The sequence below is a fragment of the Chenopodium album genome, chromosome 13 (genome assembly GCF_948465745.1).
Source record: "Chenopodium album chromosome 13, dcCheAlbu1.1, whole genome shotgun sequence".
NCBI classification, from domain to species: Eukaryota; Viridiplantae; Streptophyta; class Magnoliopsida; order Caryophyllales; family Amaranthaceae; genus Chenopodium; species Chenopodium album.
In genome coordinates, this window is record NC_137846.1 from 40,874,940 (window position 1) to 40,895,727 (window position 20,788).

General features: G+C 34.1%; 2 protein-coding genes across 2 annotated transcripts; one reads left to right on the forward strand and one right to left on the reverse strand.

Moving 5' to 3' along the window:
* Positions 1 to 372: 372 nt before the first annotated feature.
* Positions 373 to 16,479, reverse strand: LOC145576657 (alpha,alpha-trehalose-phosphate synthase [UDP-forming] 1-like). The gene is made up of 18 exons (XM_081634377.1): positions 16,102 to 16,479; positions 15,304 to 15,607; positions 15,091 to 15,188; positions 14,560 to 14,948; positions 13,285 to 13,402; positions 13,033 to 13,134; positions 11,589 to 11,739; positions 10,493 to 10,581; positions 8,207 to 8,255; positions 7,852 to 7,952; positions 6,956 to 7,143; positions 5,631 to 5,745; positions 4,030 to 4,209; positions 3,701 to 3,823; positions 3,499 to 3,586; positions 3,297 to 3,427; positions 3,094 to 3,192; positions 373 to 1,122 (listed from the first exon to the last, which is right to left on the reverse strand). The coding sequence occupies exons 2-18, from the start codon at positions 15,596 to 15,598 to the stop codon at positions 766 to 768; spliced, it is 2,673 nt and encodes an 890-aa protein (XP_081490503.1). The 5' UTR covers positions 15,599 to 15,607; positions 16,102 to 16,479; the 3' UTR covers positions 373 to 765.
* A 1,373-nt stretch (positions 16,480 to 17,852) lies between these two features.
* LOC145575507 (uncharacterized) lies at positions 17,853 to 20,531 on the forward strand. Its single transcript, XM_081633370.1, has 4 exons — positions 17,853 to 18,550; positions 18,641 to 19,287; positions 19,362 to 19,424; positions 19,993 to 20,531. The coding sequence occupies exons 1-4, from the start codon at positions 17,853 to 17,855 to the stop codon at positions 20,529 to 20,531; spliced, it is 1,947 nt and encodes a 648-aa protein (XP_081489496.1).
* The last annotated feature ends 257 nt before the right edge of the window (positions 20,532 to 20,788 follow it).

Consider the following 20,788-nt stretch of genomic DNA (forward strand, 5'->3'; position numbering starts at 1 on the left):
TAATGGGTATGATTAAACATTTAACATAATATTACCCAAAAAAAAAAATTCAATGTTATTACCTTCATTCCTAGCTATTGGCGGTATTTAAAAAATAAAAAAAATTTAATCAATCGTGACAACTTTTTTCGAACATTTCAAAAATGATTTTTGTACGCAATAAGAATTGATCGGAATTGGATCGAAATCTTGTAAGCATAAGTTTATACGTAGATGTTATGAGAGATGATACTACTAGTTTTGCTAGTTATACTAGAATGATCAAGACAATATACATTGATTATTAGCATTTCGATAATGTAGAAGTATTGTGACTTCCTTTGATTGATTAATGTCGCTACTACATGTTATTATAACTACACTACATGACTACAACATATTGTAATATTGTATATCAAAAAATGGGATCGCAAACTGTTTCAGTCTTGAAGATCTCCATCGATTGTGGCAGTTCATCCGATTGCTCGATTATGAGAGAGCATTACAAATATATACTACTCATTTAGACTAGTACAAAGCCGTAACAGTACAGCTAATTGAAGCTTTACAGCAATTGCAGACCAATACTTTTCTTCTGCCCTTTGATACTGTAAGAAGATTATTAAACAATCCTGACTATTAAAATCAATTAGCAAATTAGCAGTCTGAACTACTCCGCATCAGACACGCCTTGTACTATGGTCTACAACTATTCAGGTTATTCATGATGCCTATAGGTAGCAAGAACTAACGATGCTATACAAGAATTGAGACTAGGGTATAAGGTCAGGAATATAAAGTTGATGACACAGCTTTAGCTAATTTTGTTAAAAGTGAGACGACGTCATCTGGAGATTTTACTGTGTAACGAGCGCTGGTACGAGTTCTCCCAACAGCGCAAGAGAAATAGTTATCTTTCTTCAGGTCCAGCACGTTCCAGCTGGTCTTCTCTGATGATTGCTTCTGTGAGAGCCCACCATTGCCATTATTTGTTATCTTCTCTGAGTTTGAGATTGAATGTTGGGTCTTTCCATGCGATGCTTTTGATCCACCTGGAGAAATTGGCGATGGCCATTCAGGAAATTGGAGGCTGCCATTGTCATTGGGAAGCTCTGGCTCAAAAAATGTGTATACATCTTCATCCTGGACACAATCAAACAAAATATTAATGTCAAATTCAATAAAAAATCAACAACTAATAGAACAAAATATATGAGCACAGGGGTCAATCAAGTAAAATGCAAGTGAAGACTCTAAACAAAGTCGTAGTAAAACTAATTCTGTGCAACTCATCTATCAGCCAGTTGCATGGAAACATTAATTGTTTCATACGTAGTATGGGATAACATGGTGTGCACAATTAAAATTTTAGTCTTCGGCGTGCATATAAAGAGGAAAATGACAGAATATGATAATAGGTAGCCTATTGGAGGGAAGCAATCGGAACAACATTACAGAATGGAAATAAGAAGACCTGTAACAGATGAGATATGGAAAGGTTCAATACTAAGATGAACAGTTATACATTTTTAATGAATTGATGATAGATGTCCTTGAGTTATGATTAAAAATGACACTCAGAGTTGGCTTAATTGTCGGGCTTATCTGAGTCCAGTATAAATGACCTAGATGAAATATCCAGTACAATGAAACATATACCCATTGGCAACACAGTTTCTCCACCTCAAGTTTAACTACTTCAACCTATATGAAAAGCAATCATGCTAGCAACAATCATATCAGATCTGTATTTGCAGACTAGAGCTGATTAATAAACGAAGTTTTGAGAAGAAAAACATAAAAAAGAAGTGATTCTATACCAATGATAAGTGAGGTGTTGATGAGAGGTTCCTTAGTGAATGGGCAGGGAAGTTTAACCATGAACTATTCTTGTAGTACTCAAATACAATTTTACATGAAAGAATATGGTAAGCTATATAAAGGTGGGAGAGAGATTGGAGGGAGATTAAAACAATAAATAAGAGCGCTCCCAAAGTCCATCCTTAGTGTTTTTCTTTAAATTGGAAGGAGAGGTGGAATAGTGAGGAATAGAAGGATATATGTACTCATATTATAACAAAATATTGCAGTGACAAGAAATGAGCTAAAGTTTGTCATGAAAACTTAGGATAAGAAAAATATAAGAAATGAAGTGAATTTTTTAGAAATCAGAGACCAAGTGTCAGTGGCAAATCTGGCAATGGCCTCAAAAATATTAAAATTGAACTTCTCCATATGATTTTGTGTTTTTAATATAGTAGTATCTTTTTTCTTCCCTCTTCTGAAGTATTTAAGGCACCTTATTCAGTCTTTATGCATTTTGGAACCTAAGCATGTTGGAACCTAAACTTTCTATAAAGAAACATCAGTGTGTTCCTGAATGGCGATTAAAAGCATTGGTTTGCTATTAGACATGAAGGATCATATAAGGGCATTTAAACTTCACCGACCTATCATAAAAGGGTAACAAGCCAACAAGGTCAATTCAAGTACTAATCAGCTAATGAAATTAAAAGTATGAATGAATCATGCTTTAAATAAGCTTACAATAGACTAAGAACATCCATGGTGGGTTCTTAAAGGTCAATGCCTTTGACTTTATGCTGCTATAAACATTAACAGATAAAATAGATACGAGAATATAATTTCTCAACTTGTTCCCATAAATATTTCAAACCTCAGATAGTGACACCCCATGAGTTCTTTGATCATTGGCTTTAAACTAGTTAATCATATACTTAAAATAGAGAGTACTACATCAATTAACAAATATACTACATCAATTAACAAATATACTTATATATTTGGCACTGAGCATTGTGGCTTTTCTTAGACATCTAAACTTTATATGACCACTAAAATATTCATATAAGTAAACTCAATCCTGCTATCAATCCTCAGTAGAGAATAGATTAAACATCAGATCTTATCACACTCATCTTGCTTTACTGCATGAAAAGCTATTATACAGCACCAAGTAGGATCTCTTGGAAAAAGATAGGGTTTAATGAAGGAGATGTTAGGACCCAACAAAAAATAAAAAATGCAATTACATTTATTTCCCTCAGCTAAAGCAACCAAGCAAAATGCTGGGATCAAAGATTTGAAATATACCTTCTCCAAAAAATGACCAATGCATAAGACATAATCTATTGGTGATTTCAATGGTTTGCTGTGCACTATCTCTCCTAGTATGAGATCAATAGCAGAGCCCTGCACTCAGAAGCACAAATGGAAAAAATTAACATGTAAAATACCTTCCCACAAATGAAGATCAATAAAGAAATGTAAATAAATTTAAAGAGAAGAAAATTCACCTTTGTAATACCTACTGGTCGAACCTCAACAGACGTACTACCTGGCACAACTTCTACAGGTGCATTTGAAATAGAGCCAGTCCAAAGATGCTGCAACATATCTCTTGCTTGCAATTTTCCAAACTTGAAATCTGCAGAACCCGAATCAAAATATACATGACAAAGAAACATAGGTTTTAAAGGTAGGGGCCATGAAGCATACCAGCATATTTATAATTCCATACAACGGAAATGTCACGATGCTCAATAGTTGAACGAGGAGTTCTTTCCTTGAAATACTCAAAAATATGCTGCACAAAATCAAATCAGACATTGACTATAGAAAGTAGATCATAATTAAAAACAAATATCGCTCAGAGAACTTGGTCAAACTTTCGTATATGAGGTAGGGACAAGAGATGTACATATACACTGGGAACCCAATCCAGGTTCAAATGTTCAGGCATTGTCGTCTTCCAATTTCCTCTTGTATGCCGTAAGAACATTCCATGTTCCGCTGCCAACCACATGTCATACTCCCCAAAGTTCTAGACAAATAAGATCAAAAACAGAAACTATACATGTTAAAAATAAACACCACGTCCAATCTCATGTCTAAAATGATATGACAACTTTTACTCAAAAAATAGCAAAATAACAGAAGTGACTCTAATTGAACCACAAAGCATACCAAAGAAGCAGAAAAATTATTTTAAAAAGGAAAAGAAAAGAAAAGCATAGGACAGGTTAATACATTAACTAAATCAATTCTGCGACTTCCACTGAGAATAACAACTGTTGAATTTGGGTCATTGCAGAGAACACTCAGAGATCCTTTCAGCTCTGGATTCAATTTAGAGTTCATGTCTTTCACTTGGTCTCCTCCCCTTCTACCGGAACTATCAATTGGTTCAGTCAAAGCAGCATTGAATCCCTGTAATTCAGAAGACATCTTAGTAAAGACAGATGTAGTAGCTCAATGAAAATTATCAAACAAATGTTTACATCCACTGGCTGTGGAAGAAATGGACTGTTAAAAGGACAAACCTCTCTAAAAAAAGAACATTAACAATCAAAAACAAATCCCAGAGACTCAAAAGGTACATAGACTAATTAATTCAACATCAACATGTAAAATCAAAGGAAAAGCATTCTGAGAACATGACAGTTAAAGTTTGAATAGCAACATTGGATACCATGACAGCGGACCACTTCCTTGGTTGTATTAACTGCACTTAAGTAAAAATTGATACACTGATTACTAAAAGAGGTCAATGGTGGTATCTTTTTGCAGATAGAGAATAGGAACCTGAAACCTGAAAATGATGAGAGGTTACCCACAACGTTTTCATACAACGGAAAATATGCAATATGACAATTATAGTAAAGCTGTAACTTTATTAGCAATACGTCCCAATTCTAGTTTGATTCAGTTCACCACAAAAAACTCCAGCTTTAAAATTACCCTAATTCTAGGCCCTAACTAAGGAGTTTCTTGCTGGGCCAGTCAGGATCCGAAATTGTAACACTTGAGTTTATTAATAAATATGCTAGGAAGGCACCTGTAATTGATATAAGAAAAAGTAGAGAGCTTAAATTAATCTCAGAAGGAATTAAAGTATTTTCCAGCTAAGTCCATTTTGGTGGGTGGGAGTTGGAATTAATAATAATAAGAATAATAAAAATAAAAAGATGCATTAAACTCTAATAAGTGTTAGATAAAAGAAAGCTGTAGCTAGCGGCATCTCTTTGTATCACATACCAACACATAGACACATACTTGGGTTTTGCTTTTATATTAGGGGAAAATATATGAATTGATACGGTTGTATTGAGTTAGTTAAGGATACAAATATGATTCTGTCACCTATTTACCTACCTAGGAGAATACATAATGGATTTTAAAGTGATTTTTTTTTTTTTTAATAGGAAAAAAGATCTTTTAGACAAATGGCCAGTTAAAGAAATAAAGTTAAGCTTAATAGGTTAAGGGGGACAAGAGCAGTAAAAATTGACATAAATTTCAACTCTAATTATTTCCATGCAAATAGTTACAATATAGGAACTATATTCAAACCAGGGTATAAAGCTTGGACCTCACTTGCACATATCGAAGCTACAGCACGGAGGTACAGCTCATACATGGATATTAAGACTAGCACAGCACACAAAGATTTATAGTTTTGAACATTGATTCAGCTTTTTTGAAAGAATTGGTATAGACCATGGAGCAAACTATGTATAATAACAATAAGCAGCAAAATCAACATATAAGAATTACATAAACTTGCATGCAAACTTGCAGCTAAATTAATCGAAAAGGAAGGAGTACACATAAGGAAAGTTATACAATACCAGTATGAGTAGTCGGTTGCTACAATTCAGGAAATTGTTCACCGCTAAGTCAACTGGAAGTAAAGGGCGGGTTTGAGTTATCCTCAGTTGAGCCTCAACTGTTTCATTCAGCTCGCTACAAAACGAAGCAACAATTAAAATGATAAACAACCAAGTCAGAATTTTAGGAAAGCCTAACTTCCCAAACTTCTTTTGTTTACAGCTGAAACAAAGGAGAACAGAGAGAAAGGACAAGCTGTCCATCAAGTACAAACCATATTACAGACATCAATGTAACAGTTTGGTGCTCTCTATCTTTCTCATCAGTGTATCAGCTAGGTGCTATTTAGTAGGTCTTGTTTCAAGGTTTCATCTTATTATTCTCCATTATTATTTCATTAAAAAAAATAAATAAATTAATACTCATCATTGCATCAGCTTGGTGCTATTTAATAGGTCTTATTTCAAGGTTTCTTCCTACACACACACACCAAATCTTGACATTCAGGTGGCCATTGTTTCATTAGTTGTTGGGGCAGGGCTTGGGTCAAGTTGGATGTAATTTCAATGTGTAAAGGAGATGGAGGTGACAGGGGGTTGAGGATGGTAAGACTTGCAGGATTTTGGTGGTGTTTGTTGTGTTCTGTGGGAGATGGGAGTTTGTGGGAGGTGGCATAAAAACTAGGATGTGTTTTGAGGTCGTGGGTAGTAGTAGTTGTGTGTGTGTGTGTGTGAGAGAGAGAGAGAGAGAGAGAGAGAGAATTGGTGGCTGCATTTCTGTTTTTGTAAAATAAAAAATAAAACTATTCAAAATGCGAAAAATTTACAGTTTTGTATGGAAAAGGTTTGTGGGGGCATTTAGATGGAATGGTATTTAGGGAAAATTAGTTTTCATATATTTTTAGGTAAGGAACGATCCACTTAGGTTTAATTTCTGAATAAAAAGTCTTATGTTTCATACACGATTTATTAATTCTCGACAATTTGACATCAGTTCAAGAATGTTTGTTTCAGGTGGCACAGGTGCAATACAGTTTCACAAAATAGGGAAGGTACATTAGCTAGCCAGAATGCAGCATTTTTCAAATAAGTCAGTGTTTGAGAACAATATTTCAATTACCAGGGAAACGAAAAGTATTTTATCGAACCAAAATTTTCATAATTACCTCATTTCTGGAATAACTGTGAGGTTGTTATGTTATCCTTACACAATCCTACTGTGCCAAATTTTTAAAGTTGTCTTATGCATGTATTTGATACAGTGAATGGATTTGATGTCCATGGAAATTTAACACAAGTAATAAACTAGAAAGAATAACCGGAAAAATGAATCTATATTCACATACCTTACAATAAATTCAGCCCACTCCTGAGCAGTATGCTCTGTAACATGTGAAAAGTTAATTTGGTGCCTATTTGATCTCTCTTCATCTGACATATTTAAGGCTTTGCCAATTGCAGCAGCTACCTCTGTGATATTCCATTGGTTTACCAAAAGAGCGCCAGCTCCTAAAGATTGTGCAGCACCAGCAAACTATCCACATAAAGAAAAAGGAAAATAACCAGCAAACTGTAATTTGAACTACAGGTATGTAAATTTTTAATTTTCCTAAAATCAATACTATAGATATAGCTATCTGATAAAAATTAAGTACGTGTACAGTTCACAAATTATGTACCTAAAAGAAGATGAAACTGTAATTCAAAAGTTATGCATCTTAAGCAGACAAATAATGTACCATGTGTTTAAAAACAATGTATTGTCCTTCTCACCCTTCTCTTTGTAAGAAATTTCTCATTGGATTACTTCCTTGTGTGTGTGTGTGTGTGATTGGAGTGTGTCATTTAAAATGAAAAAAAGGCAAGACATGTGTAATACAACAATTAGGCACATATGTAGTGGCCAATTACAAGATTCAACACATATAATATCCAAAACTAGACTTATCTCTAGAGAATGTGATTAGATTGTCGTCCTCGTATGCATATACATATAAATATTAACAAAAGTAAATAAAATTGAATGGTCCAGTCAAGGTTCAACACCACCCAAATTGTCATGTTCAGAAAATAAGAGATTTACATTATCATGCATTTGGTTTGACAACAATTTTTGCTAATATTGTCAAATTCGACTTCAGAAGTGCCCATCCACTTTGTTCCAGTAAAATGAACTGTCAGGGTTCCTTTTGGTGCATGATGCATGCATATAATATATATCTGTACAAATCTTAAGTCTTACCTCACTAAGAATGAGCACTCCCTTTTTTTCATCTTGGCAAGCCACGAACTCATAGCTGACCAGATTCATGCCATCTCTCAATGAAGTGACCAATGCCACATCTGTGAAGTGATGGTTATTATAGAAAAACAATATGAGTGAACATAAACGTGCAGATAAATGTTAGCTGATATTACAGTAAACCAAATTTTACAATAGTGCCCGTGAGTCTTGTACTTTAGCTACAAATATTGGCATCTCAACCAGATCTTAAAACACAAACACCTCAACAAACACATGAATTTACCTGTGGAACAAAAAAAATTTAAACACCCAAGAAATTAAAATAATTAAGATGTCAGTGATAGACTTATACCAGTCACTGCATATAGAGCACAGAGAGCATGGAAGTCCAGAGAACGATCCTGCACATAGATCATATATCTATTTCAACTTTGGGTAGGAAACCTAAGAAAAAACTAAAGGCAGAATGATTAAATGCCACAGATGTATCCAACAAATCATGCTAATAAGATTTCACAGGGTCACATCCAACAATTTCATTTCAATAATGAGACAAATAGAGAAACGGATGCTTGACTGGATGGAAGAGTATTAATTTTTCCAATGAAAGTTATGAAATTAGAGATGACAACAAGAAGCTTCATGAGAAAATTGATCTCCATACACAAAGGTCAAGGAGGTTTTTTTAATAAATTTTTTTTTTTTTTTTTTTTTTTTAAATTCACTATCTTACCTGAACAATATAAATCATAGTTCAGATCCCGTATATAGAGAGTTTCATATGCATGCAACTCTAGCACTGGCCACTTAGAACTGGTAAAAATATTGTGTTTCAGCAAACATCCAACCCAATCTTATGTTTGAGGCCTTGGCTATTACATTCCATGGAATTGGTGTTGTGTAGTTCAACCTAAAGACCAAGGTGGCAATGGTGGATGTCCTGATTGGACAGCTTATACAGACATGTCTGGATGATGAACCCACAAAAGGAAAATCAAGTACCAAAGAAAAGGAACCCCTCAGCTGAAAAGAAAGCTCTTGATTGAACAAGGTCGACCACTTGACCACAGAACAACATGATCGATGGCCATCTATTGCAATCTCTCTTAGACATCCATGGTCCATCATTACTTACCGTTTCAATATGTCAAATGGTCCCCACCCCCAAAAAGAAGCTTATGACAGAAGCACAGAATGATAACTTGCGTATAGTTGTGACTTACTGCAACACCCAACCCTTGCCAGAAGAAAACCATATGCAAGTAATGTCCACATTGACCACCTATGTAGGAGCACACTAACTCACTGCTAGGTAATCGAGCTTCAGCTTGTACATATTTGTGATCAATGGACATTCTATAAAGAAAGATATATCCTTATGAAATAAGTCTTACGAAGATTTCAGTAGTATCCCTCCTAACCAAAGGGGAAGACAGCAAGTAGAAGCGATATCTGAGTTCCAAGATGCAAAGACCAACCTCAGCATGACAATTGATAACATTTAAATGGCTAACCAATATTTAAGTTCTAAAAGATTACAAACCTAAGGTTGCCTATAGATACGCCAACATTTGGCATATCACAATTCCCTTACATTTTAATTTAGGAAAATATCATCATATCACTTTCACAACATTCTCTATTTAATTCCTCTCTGAAATCCTCTTAAACACTTCACAAGAGGGTAGCTCATAAGTGTTACCAAGCAGGGTGTGTCCATTCGTCATATATTTGTATGCTTATACTCAAATTGTTATCATTCTCCATTCACCAATAGAAGAACTTCCACGGGGTGTTGTCATTGCATCTCTCATTCCATCCTAAGATTTTTGTCCCTCTTGCTGATTTTTTTTACAATGGTCATACCCACATCACTTGGATTTACTGAACTTAAAATTTTAGGCATTGCAATTCCAAAGTATCCCTCCAAAGTATTACCTACTCATTGATGCCTTCTCAAGTATCATCCAGTCGGCCAATGTCACTTTGTCCAATCAGGTAACAACAACAGAACCTAAGCAAGAAGCCCTTCTCAATTTTGATCCTTCATCATAGGACAAGTGTAACGAAACTACACTCAGCATACATGGTGTACAGCACAGGCAGAGAATGAATCATGGGAAAGCATATCAAAGTGATCAAACCGAGTTAAGAAACAAGCAGCTTCTTTTCTGTGCCCATTCCAGTATATTTAGTCTGCAAACATTCAATTTCATTTACAGAAACCAGCACTGTGAAATTTCTATCCTGCCTAACACAAAAACATGATTATCACTTACAGGGACTGAAAAACCGACAAAAAGCTTCAATCTTCAGTATTATATTGACTACATCATCCCATGGAACCCTCAAATGATATAAATCATAAAGATACATCAAATGAGGTAAATACTACACAGAGGAGGTTAGTATAAACTTTTGACTCCAGATATAGATAAGGCAACAAATTTAACATCTTAGAAGAAAAGCAAATATAACCTATTCAGAGCTCTAATTGGAAAATAAATAAAGAAAGAAAGAAAAATATAAAATAAAATATAATCTCAACTCCCAATTCTCCCTTAGCAACTCAAAAAACTTATCTAGAATTATTGAGATTACATGCATAAAGAATCATAGTAAGAGTTTAGAAACAGACCAAATGATGTATAGGAACACGCGTATAAGTTCCAAATCTCCCATTTATGCGTCCGACTATTTCATGAACTTGACTAGTAAGTTTTTGATCTGTAAAACGATTATAAAAATAGAGAGTGAAGATAAAAATAAACACCAGAATGTGGAAATGGAGCAATAAAGATAAAGAACATAAACTCAAGCAACTCATGGAGCACAAATAACAATCAGACATCATTGCAAAAATACATTACAAATCGGATATGTTAAATGTGCCACATATACCTGCATTATATCCAGAATTGGAAAACAAACAAGTCCTAATGCAATGAGATGCAATCTAGTAACATTATTTAGACCTGGTTATTGGACAGGATAGTCCAATGATAATAGGGTCACTGCCAAGCTTATAAGGTTCTTATTGGGTAGGGTCAATATAGGGCCAAAATGTTTGTCCAATTTGATACATAAAGAAAATAGATAATGTAAAAAAATTTACATACATATTATGTATTCATATGTACTTAATTATGGCTTTGTCCAATATTTATTTAAATGATATTTCGTTGGCCCGCCCATTATTGACCCGCAACCCACATTGACCCTATAAAACATGACCCTTTTTTACCCAACCCATAATTGACCCATGCCGACCCTGACCCAACCCGCCCAATAACCAGGTAACATTATTGTGTCACTGAATTAGTGAATTTACCACATGCACTTAAAAACTTTTATAGCCCATGATAGATAATTTTATTGAACCATTTATCATCATGTTGAGCAAAATCTCAACCAGCATGAAGCTATTCAGCTCTTTTTACTAGTGAAAAGAGTGATGCAAAAGAATACTTTTACAACAGTAACATTCAATATATGCATGCAATAACATGTCATTTTTTCATTGAACCTATAAGAACTTAGAAAATTTTATAATGGAGAAACAAGCAAAGTAAATTATATCCCATTATTGCTATTTTCCATAAATTATGCTCGCTCAAATATAATATTTCCTTAGCTATTCATACACGTACAGTTGTGTGTGTATGTGCAGATATATGCATATGTACAGTTTATATCATTCTGAGGAGAGGCAGGTTGTTGGGGAAAGAGCTTACATTGAGTAACATCTGTTCTTGTTGGAACAGCAATTTGGAGCAAAACAACTCTATCCCGCCAGGAAGGATTTTCTTCCAGAAATTTTTCAAAGGCGAGTATCTTTTGTGGAGTTCCTTTTATCATGTCAAGCCGATCAACACCTAGCATTACCTGCGACATAAAAATTCAGATAGCACTAGAATATAATTGTGTAGCATAGTGATAATTTGACAAAATTCAAATAGACGATTCGGAAGAATATAATTAGCAGTAGCTTTCCAGATTTTGCACATGATAGGAAAATTGAAGACTCCTATTAAAGCACCATAATGCAATTTAACTCGCTCACCTATTTATTAGACATTTTTATTTTATTTTTTAACTTATTGAGGTTTACAGTGTGTTTGGATAGAGAAAGAGGAGGAAAAGAAGGGGAGGGGAATAAAAAATGATGAGTTTTCCTTCCAAATCTCTCCACTATTGAAGAGATCAATATCATACTATTTAATTCCTCTCATTTCTCTCCCCTCCAATTCCCTTTCTTCCTCATTTGTTATCCAAATGACAGATAACTCCCTTTATTTCCCTTTCCTTCCTTTCCCTCCATTTCCTTCAATCCATACAAAGTGGATATTGATGGTTAAACTTATAAATTGATTAGTGTGATGAATGAAGCAGGTCGAATGAAAAAGTATAGAGGAAACTATTTGCAACGTACAAGAGTATTTTTTTACTTTTTGTGTGTGTGTGTAAAATCATGCTTGTAAAATCTAGAATGTACCTATTCATGAAAACCGTAACTGATTCTCTCTAAGGGCCCATAGGGCCCATTATAACGTTGTCCCTTTTACTAACATATAAATTTACTATATCACCCTATGTTGCTCATACTCGGATTTGGGATCAGATCCTCCAACACGATAAATTTTCATATAAAGCCACTATATATTTGGGTGTCGCGTCGTGTTGTGACAAAGCCAATGTACAACATGCGAACAAGGTGTCGAAGTAACATAGATATTACCCCTTATTAAGAAGGGGCATTATTCATTCAATCATCTCAAATGGAAGCAAATACTCTAAAATCTGAATATTGAAAAATGTCCCTAATATTGGATAGCTTCATATGGATATTCTTGAATAATACCAAAACACTAAGGACATTTAACAAAATACGTTGACAAGAAGAAAACCCAAGCCCCATTTTCTCATTTTTTTTGCTTGGATGTTTGATGTTGCTCAGCTTTTGTGTATGGAATGGTTTTAATGGTGAACTCAAAATCTAAAATCAGTTGTGACTTGAGAATAGAGGAAAAGAATTGGAGTGAGCCACATGGATGAAATAGTAGTGCTACCAAAACAAAAAGGTCGACAGAGGTAGTTGTTTTAAATAAATAAAATAAAAGAAATAAATAATTAGCTAGTTGATTCCAAAAGGTGAGCTCAAAATAGACAACAGCCTACCTTCCAACCAGCAAATCTTTCCATTAATTCCTTAATACTCTTTTGAACTTGAGGAACTTTAAGTGCTCGAATGAAACGATCAGAATCAAACCCGATAGGAAACTGAAAATTATCAACCATGATGCACACAATTCAAGAATTAGGAACCAGGAAACAGAAACAAAAAGAAATTTATAAAATGAAACCAAATAATATATATCAGCTAATTCGAAATCAACGAGCTAATCAGAAAAACATATTGCTTGAACATACAGCTACCACACGGGTCAATCTGCCTTGATCATCCTCTACACCTTCAGGTCTGCCTTCAAGTCCAAGAATATGAGTGCAAGAACTGACAAAATGCCTCGCATAATCATAGGTATGAAAACTGCAAGGAACAACATTGATACTACAGTTGACAAAATTTGAACAGTATTGCAACTTGAAATATTAACTGTTTATAGTTGAAGCACTTAAGTCAATATGTACACATGAGTATCTAGTTGATGTCGAAATATAATTCTCTGCTGTCAAAAAATAAAATAATGCACAACTCCAGAAGTCCAATTGGTAATATATAACCAACCACCAGATATTTGTAGGAGTGATTCTGTACACACTCAATAGTCAGAACTAATAATGTTGGCATGACAACAACTTAAACTCTATCACTGAAAATGCAGATGTAAATTCTCCTTTAAGCTAATGAGTATATTAACGGGTCAACAAAATGACCTATTGTTGAATACAGATTTTACATAATTCATAATTTGAATCAGCATTCATAAAATGGTGATAACAAGAAGTCTAGAAACATAACCTATCACAATGCCACTCAAAAACTTTTACCAAAATACAGTTTTGCACTGAGCTGGGATAGATCTATGACTAAAATATAGCTATGAAGCAAGCAAAGGAAACCTATCAAGTGAGCGAAGCAGCCATAAGATCATGTATAAAATGCTTACGTCCTCCATAAAATGTTACTCCATACTATACTTGGATTTCACCAATTTCTAGAACAGCTATCCATCCGTATTCCAATGATTTATTCAACTACATCCTATGAAACATTTAATAACCAGTTACATAACATAGGCACATATTAGATCCCAATCGGCCAATCCTTGTGTCAATCACAAGGGGTTCCAAGACTCCCAAAAACTCTGACAAATTACTTACAAAATGATTTATTAAACTGTTCATCTAAGGTTGTACAACTGAGATTCTGAGAATGTAATTTGTTCACTCAATCAACATAACAGCATTGGTAAACAGAATCTCAATAAACGAAAAGGCAATATTTGAATTACTGAAGAGTGTCAAAGCTAGATAGATAACACTGTTAACACCCAAGCACGTCTATACGTATATTATTGTATTTGATGAAGGCATTAGTCTCAACATTGTAGATGTAGGACTAGGATCAGGGTATAATTGTGATAGATATGACATGGGCAAATCATAGTTTGTGCTTGTAAGAGATATATACAGAATACAGACAACGCATTAACAAAACACAGTGATATATAGAGGATGACTAACCCAACCAAATCAGCAGCAAGAACTGCACGGAGCAGTTCTGAACGAGATGGCAAGGTTCTGTGGATTTCAGAGGAAGGAAATGGAGTGTGGAGAAACCATCCAACCTTCATCTTGCTGTTATGTCTTTTTAGGCATTCTGGGAGGAACATGAGATGATAGTCATGACACCAAACAACATCACCTTCTTCATAGTGCTGATTTACTACATCAGCAAACATCTGATTCGCCTTTTTGTAAGCAGCAAACTGAGATTGAAAATTTCTTGTGGTAGCAAGCCTATCCTCTTGAGGTGGACCAAGATAATGAAAAAGAGGCCACAATATGTTGTTGCAGTAACCATTATAATATTGATGCACTAACTCTTCATCTAGAAAAACAGGTATACACCTCTGCAATTGCATGAGATTGAAATCTTATAACAGATAGAAAAGTAGCGCAGTAAGAATACTAAATGTCATGCAGAAGGAATTCTTGCAAAGAAAGTTATGCAGTACATATGTTCCAATAATTAATCTAAGTAAAGTAACAAACCTTCTCTGCAAGAGCCTTTGTGAGAGCTTTTTTTCCGACTTCATCAGGAACATTAACACCAGCCCATCCAATCCACCTTGCCTCAAATTCCTTTATACCTTTTGCATATAATTCAAAATTCTACTTGATAATTGAACTTTAGGAAGCTTCCTACAATATAGTTCCATGCACATAATTCAGAAATGACTGATCAAAATGAAAGTGTAAGATTACCTATAAGTGCACTAACCAGCCCTCCAGCACTAGTTTCCAATGACCAAGAGTCACCTCTCCTAACAGCAGACACCGGCAAACGGTTAGCAACCACTAACAGTCTTTGGGAAGGACTTCCAGCCACACCATCTGCTACATGCGAACAATCATGCCTGCCACCAGGCTTGGGGTTATTGTTATCATCCGAAATTTTATTTTTAGCCCTGTTTGCTCTTTTTAACTGCCTCAGTTCCAGTAGCCTGGATATTCTACTCGTTGGTGCATTCGAATCACCATTATACTTGTTTCCAGGCATATGCTCAATCTGTAACCCACAAAGAATATAATTCATAATTTACCCCTAAGAAAATTACTACATTTATAATCTGGAACATTGAACATTCAGGTTTTAAAGATACCTTATCTTAGTCCAAAATCAGTACACAATCAAATAATACAATACAAGAGGCTGTTACATAAGAATAAGCTACTGCAATAGTGCAATGAATTATGAAAAACAACAAACAAGAAATTCTTGAAAATCCAAAATGAAAATAATTTGACTTAGCTTGACCACAAAGATTAGCACTAACACAAACATAATTCAACCTATAAAATTGAAAAGTAATCAACCTATAAACTTCAAAAATCAATAAAAACAACAAATGCCCACCACAAAGAAACACATAAAAATCAACACCCATTAAAAATAAAAGATTTCAAGCAAAATTACAAAGACCCACCTCAAATAAATTGCATATAATATGAAATTAAAAATGCCACAATACTAAGCAAGTACAAAATTAAAATTAGTCTCACCTTCGGAGTCAAATCGTCAGAAATTGCTTAAAATTAGTTTGATGAATCAAATTGCTCGAAAAATTGATCAAACCCAGAAAAATTCAAGATCATTTAAGAATTGGGAAGCAAATATAAATTCGTGGGGTGTCTTAAAAAAAAAAAAAAAAAAAAAAAAAAAAAAAACAGAGAATCTGGGGTGACAGAAGAAAAATCAAAAGAAAATGATATGAAAGAAAATGGGATCCCGGTGTAAGCTTTATACGGTTCGAATGGAAGGAAGCCATGCAAGAGCTCTCACCATTATTATTAGGGGGTACTAAATGCAGGATTAGTTTTTCCTAAATGTAGAATAAATTAATTTTTTAAAAAAGATTTTATTCCAATTTTGCCCTTATTATAATTTGATCTTTTACACTCCCACCTATATAATCATCTGTACCGTTTAATTTACAAACATATTTCAACATCCTTTCATCCTATCTAATATTCAATAATATACAATCTCATGGACAATAACGAAGTGCACTATGACGATTTTTTTGAGGTATGAATATTATGTGCTGTAACTTTTTTTTTTCCGCAAAATCTAATTCATCGATGAACAATCAAACAAGTTAAAATTTTCATCTTGCACTGAACATCAACGATATGAGTTTAGGGATCAACAATGACCCCGGAAATCATATCCGGGGGTCGACAATTACCCCCGGAAATCATAGCCGGGGGTCGACAACAACCCCCGGAAATTATAGCCGAGGGTCGACAATAACCTTCGGATATGATTTCCGGGGGTCGACATTAACCCCCGAAATTGATCTCCGGGGATAGATTATTACCCCCGGATATAATTTCCGGGGATCGACATAACCCCCCGAAAAAATTTTCCAGGGGTCGACAATGTCCCCCGGATATGATTTCCGGGGGTTAACTATTCTTCCCGAGTTTGATTTCCGGGGGTTATTGTCGACCCCCGGATATGATTTTCGGGGTTCTATTTTTTAGGGCTTAATTATTATTATTATTATTATTATTATTATTATTATTATTATTATTATTAATTTTATTATTATTATTGTTATTATCATTAACTTTTGCACTTGTTTAAAAATTGTTTTTATTCTTAATCATTATTTTAATAGATAAGAATAATATTCTTCTAAGTGATGTTTAATTGAGATGATTTTTGTCAAAACTATGGACAAGATTATCATTTTAAACCTGATGAGAACATTGAGAATTATCCTGATGTTGGCTATCTTTTTATGACAGACACATTATTTAATAATCGCCAAGAACTTTTAGAATGGGTGAAAGAAGTCGGCAAAAATAATGATATGTATTTTGCTATCAAAACTTCTCGTAGAGGGAATGGATTGGGATTTGGACGAGTTTATATTGGATGTGAAAGAAGTGGACCCTATAGGTATAATGTTCCTTCACCCGACAAAAAAATCAAACCTAGATACAACACTAGTACAAAAAGGAATTGTTGTCTCTTTGAACTTCTTGGAGCTGAGCAAGTTGGGGGTAAATGGAAATTATTAGTTGATGTGAATAAAAGTAAACATAACCACATGTTAGGTAAATATAAGCAATGGCATACATCGGCTGCAGAATTGAGTACAGAAGAATTTGAGAAGGTTGCTAATTTTACACGAAGCAACATGAAGCCAAAACAAATGTTAAAACAAATACAATTAGAAAACCCCAAAAATGTAAGTGGAAGGAGACACATCGATAATGCATTACAAAAAATCAAAAGAAAACAAATGGGTGATTTATCTCCTATGCAATATTTTTTTAAGTTATTGAAGGACTATGGGTATTATCAATGGCATAGAAAAGAGGATGGGACTAACGCTGTTGGGGATGTCTTATTTGCACATCCAAAAGCAGTTGATCTGCTTCGATTGTTCCCTCATGTTATTCTAATAGATGTAACGTATCGAACAAACATGTATGATGTGCCCTTGTTAGAGGTGATTGGAGTATCTTCTACGGGACAAAACTTTCATGTTGAATTTGGTTTCATGAGAAATGAAAAAACTACAAGTTTCTTATGGGCGATGCAAAGGGTGAAAGAATTATTTGGCTCTGAGAATAACCCCGGAGTAGTTGTCACAAATAGAGAGTGGGCACTTATGAATGCTATCGAACATGTATTTCCATCTTCTGCACATTTACTCTGTAAGAGGCATATCGCTAAAGACGTGGAGAGATATGTAACAGATGTAACGGGTAATAAAATATATGCAAAAGCTTTTTCAATTAGGTGGAAAAAAATAGTCGATTCTTTAACAGAGGAAGAATACAATGTGGCTGTTGCTGAAATGGTATGTGCATGGAGTCCTAATTTATCGACAGTAGTTGATTATGTTCACAAAATATGGCTAGATCCTTATAAAAAGAGATTCGTATCCGCTTGGACCAAAACAATTCTTCATTTTGGGGCTCGTACGACAAATAGGTAAATTTTATGATACAATTATAGTTTATGATTATTATAATACTGCAGATTTATATTTTACGATATAATTGTCATAATATATTTTTGTAGGGTGGAGAGCGCACACTCTCAATTGAAGAATTGGTTAGGAACGGCTACCGGAGCTTTTCATGTGATATTTTCAAGAATTCATGATTTAGTGGAGATGCAACTTAATGAAATCAAAGCTGAAATGGAAAAATCTCGTACAAAAAGTCTGCACATCGCTAGATATCAGTTATTTAGTCGTCTTAAGTGTAAGGTATCTCATCATGCTATCTCGTTATTAAAAAACGAATACAATGATAGATGCAAGAAAATAGGTACAAATGCCGAGGCTTGTGGATGTGAAATGAGGAACATTTATGGTTTACCGTGTGCCCATGAAATGTGTGAATTAATGAATACGTATACTCCAATTGATTTGTTAGATGTCCATATATTCTGGAAGACTTTGGACATGGAGGGACGGAATTTTCAGGAGAAAGAGGGTTTACGACAAACATCTTCACAACGAATAGACGAATTAGTAGCAATGATGAAACAATACCCTCCTGATCAACAATACTTTTTTGCAAATGCAATGTATAATATACTGTTTCCTGAATCTACCAATTTGAAGCAGACAATACATCGTCCCCACAAAGGTCGTCCAAAACATAATCCAACAAAGAGGGATAAATCTGGTTGGGAGCATTCCGAGAAGAATGCTACTAAAGGTGAACTTAACAACTTTATTGTCACGGTGTCAAACATATTTTTCTTTAATTTTAATGTATGTACTTATATGCAGGATCGAAGAAAAAACAGAATTCGAATAAAGATTCTAAACAAGTTGCTGACAAAAAATCAAAAGGTTATATTTTTTTATTGTATAAATTTGATTAATTATGTAGTGCATTATTAGTTATCTTATATATATGTATATATATATATATATATATATATATATATATATATATATATATATATATATATATATATATATATATATATATATAAAATTATAATTTATAATATATACAGAGCCGAAGAAGAAAAAGAGTGCAAAAGAAAGTCATACTGAACATGTACCAACTTCCCAAAATAAATCAAAAGGTACATTTTTAATGGTTTATATTTGATTAACTATGTAGTGCATTATTTAGTTATCTCAAAAATAATTATAATTTATAACATATATAGAACCAAATAAGGAAAAGAGTGCAAAAGAAAGTTGTACCGGACATGTACCAACCTCCCAAAAGAAATCAAAAGGTATTGACTGTTATTTTACTTTTATTAATAATAGTTCGTGTTGTTAACAAATCAAAAATTCTGATTTAATATGTTATATGAAGGGCAAAAGAAAACAACAAAGTCAACTAGATATTCATTTCCATGGCCTTGTCAATTACCCAAATTCATATTGCCTTATGTTGAAGGACATATAAATGTGCGTGGTGATGGACACTGTGGTTTTCGTGCAATTGCCACTTTTGAGTATGGCGACGAAAATAAATGGCTTGATGTGCGGCGTGATTTACAAGATGAGTTAACCAAGCATGTGGAGTTATATAGAGATAAGGAAGCATTGGGAAGTATTCAAGAGTATAATAGAATGCTTGATGTGGTAAATTGTGACAAGTGTCCAGCTCCGTTTCAGAATTGGTATGATACACTAGGTTTGAGCATGGTAGTCGCTACTAGATATCAAAGAATTGTGACTAGTTGGTCAAAAGATCAATCTGTTACATTCTTACCATTGGAGACTCGATTGGTTGATCAACCGCCATCTATATACATCAATTTAGCTTACGTATGGAGTAATCATTATATTTCTCTCCACATGCCACTAAATATTCCTTTACCACCTATTTTTTCCTCTAACATCCATAATGGCAGCTCTGATGTGCAACAATGGGCTTCAACTATATTCAAGGATCAACTTGATTTATATCGTCAATTAAATGGTGATAAATAGACAATTTTCTGGTTTTTGTTTTACAAATTTATGGAGGAAATTTGGTCATTGTTATTGAATTTATAAAGGATCTTACTTTTGTTCTTGTTATAATTTTTTATTTTATCCCACTTCCTTTTATTTGCTTCATATTTAGACCAAGTGTTTATAAATCAATCAAAATGATTATAACAAGTGTCAATTTTGGATATTAAACTTTGCATCTAATTTAAAATATATATGTGAAACAATATGATTATAGCAAGTGTTACTTTGCA

Coding starts and splice junctions, on each gene's coding strand:
- LOC145575507 (XM_081633370.1), top strand. CDS start 17,853: ATGGGTGATTTATCTCCTATGCAATATTTTTTTAAGTTATTGAAGGAC. Junction 18,551..18,640: donor GGGGCTCGTACGACAAATAG/GTAAATTTTATG, acceptor ATATTTTTGTAG/GGTGGAGAGCGCACACTCTC. Junction 19,288..19,361: donor CGAGAAGAATGCTACTAAAG/GTGAACTTAACA, acceptor ACTTATATGCAG/GATCGAAGAAAAAACAGAAT.
- LOC145576657 (XM_081634377.1), bottom strand. CDS start 15,598: ATGCCTGGAAACAAGTATAATGGTGATTCGAATGCACCAACGAGTAGA. Junction 10,582..11,588: donor AAGAACAGATGTTACTCAAT/GTAAGCTCTTTC, acceptor ATCGTTTTACAG/ATCAAAAACTTACTAGTCAA. Junction 3,193..3,296: donor GACCAGTAGGTATTACAAAG/GTGAATTTTCTT, acceptor TTCTGAGTGCAG/GGCTCTGCTATTGATCTCAT.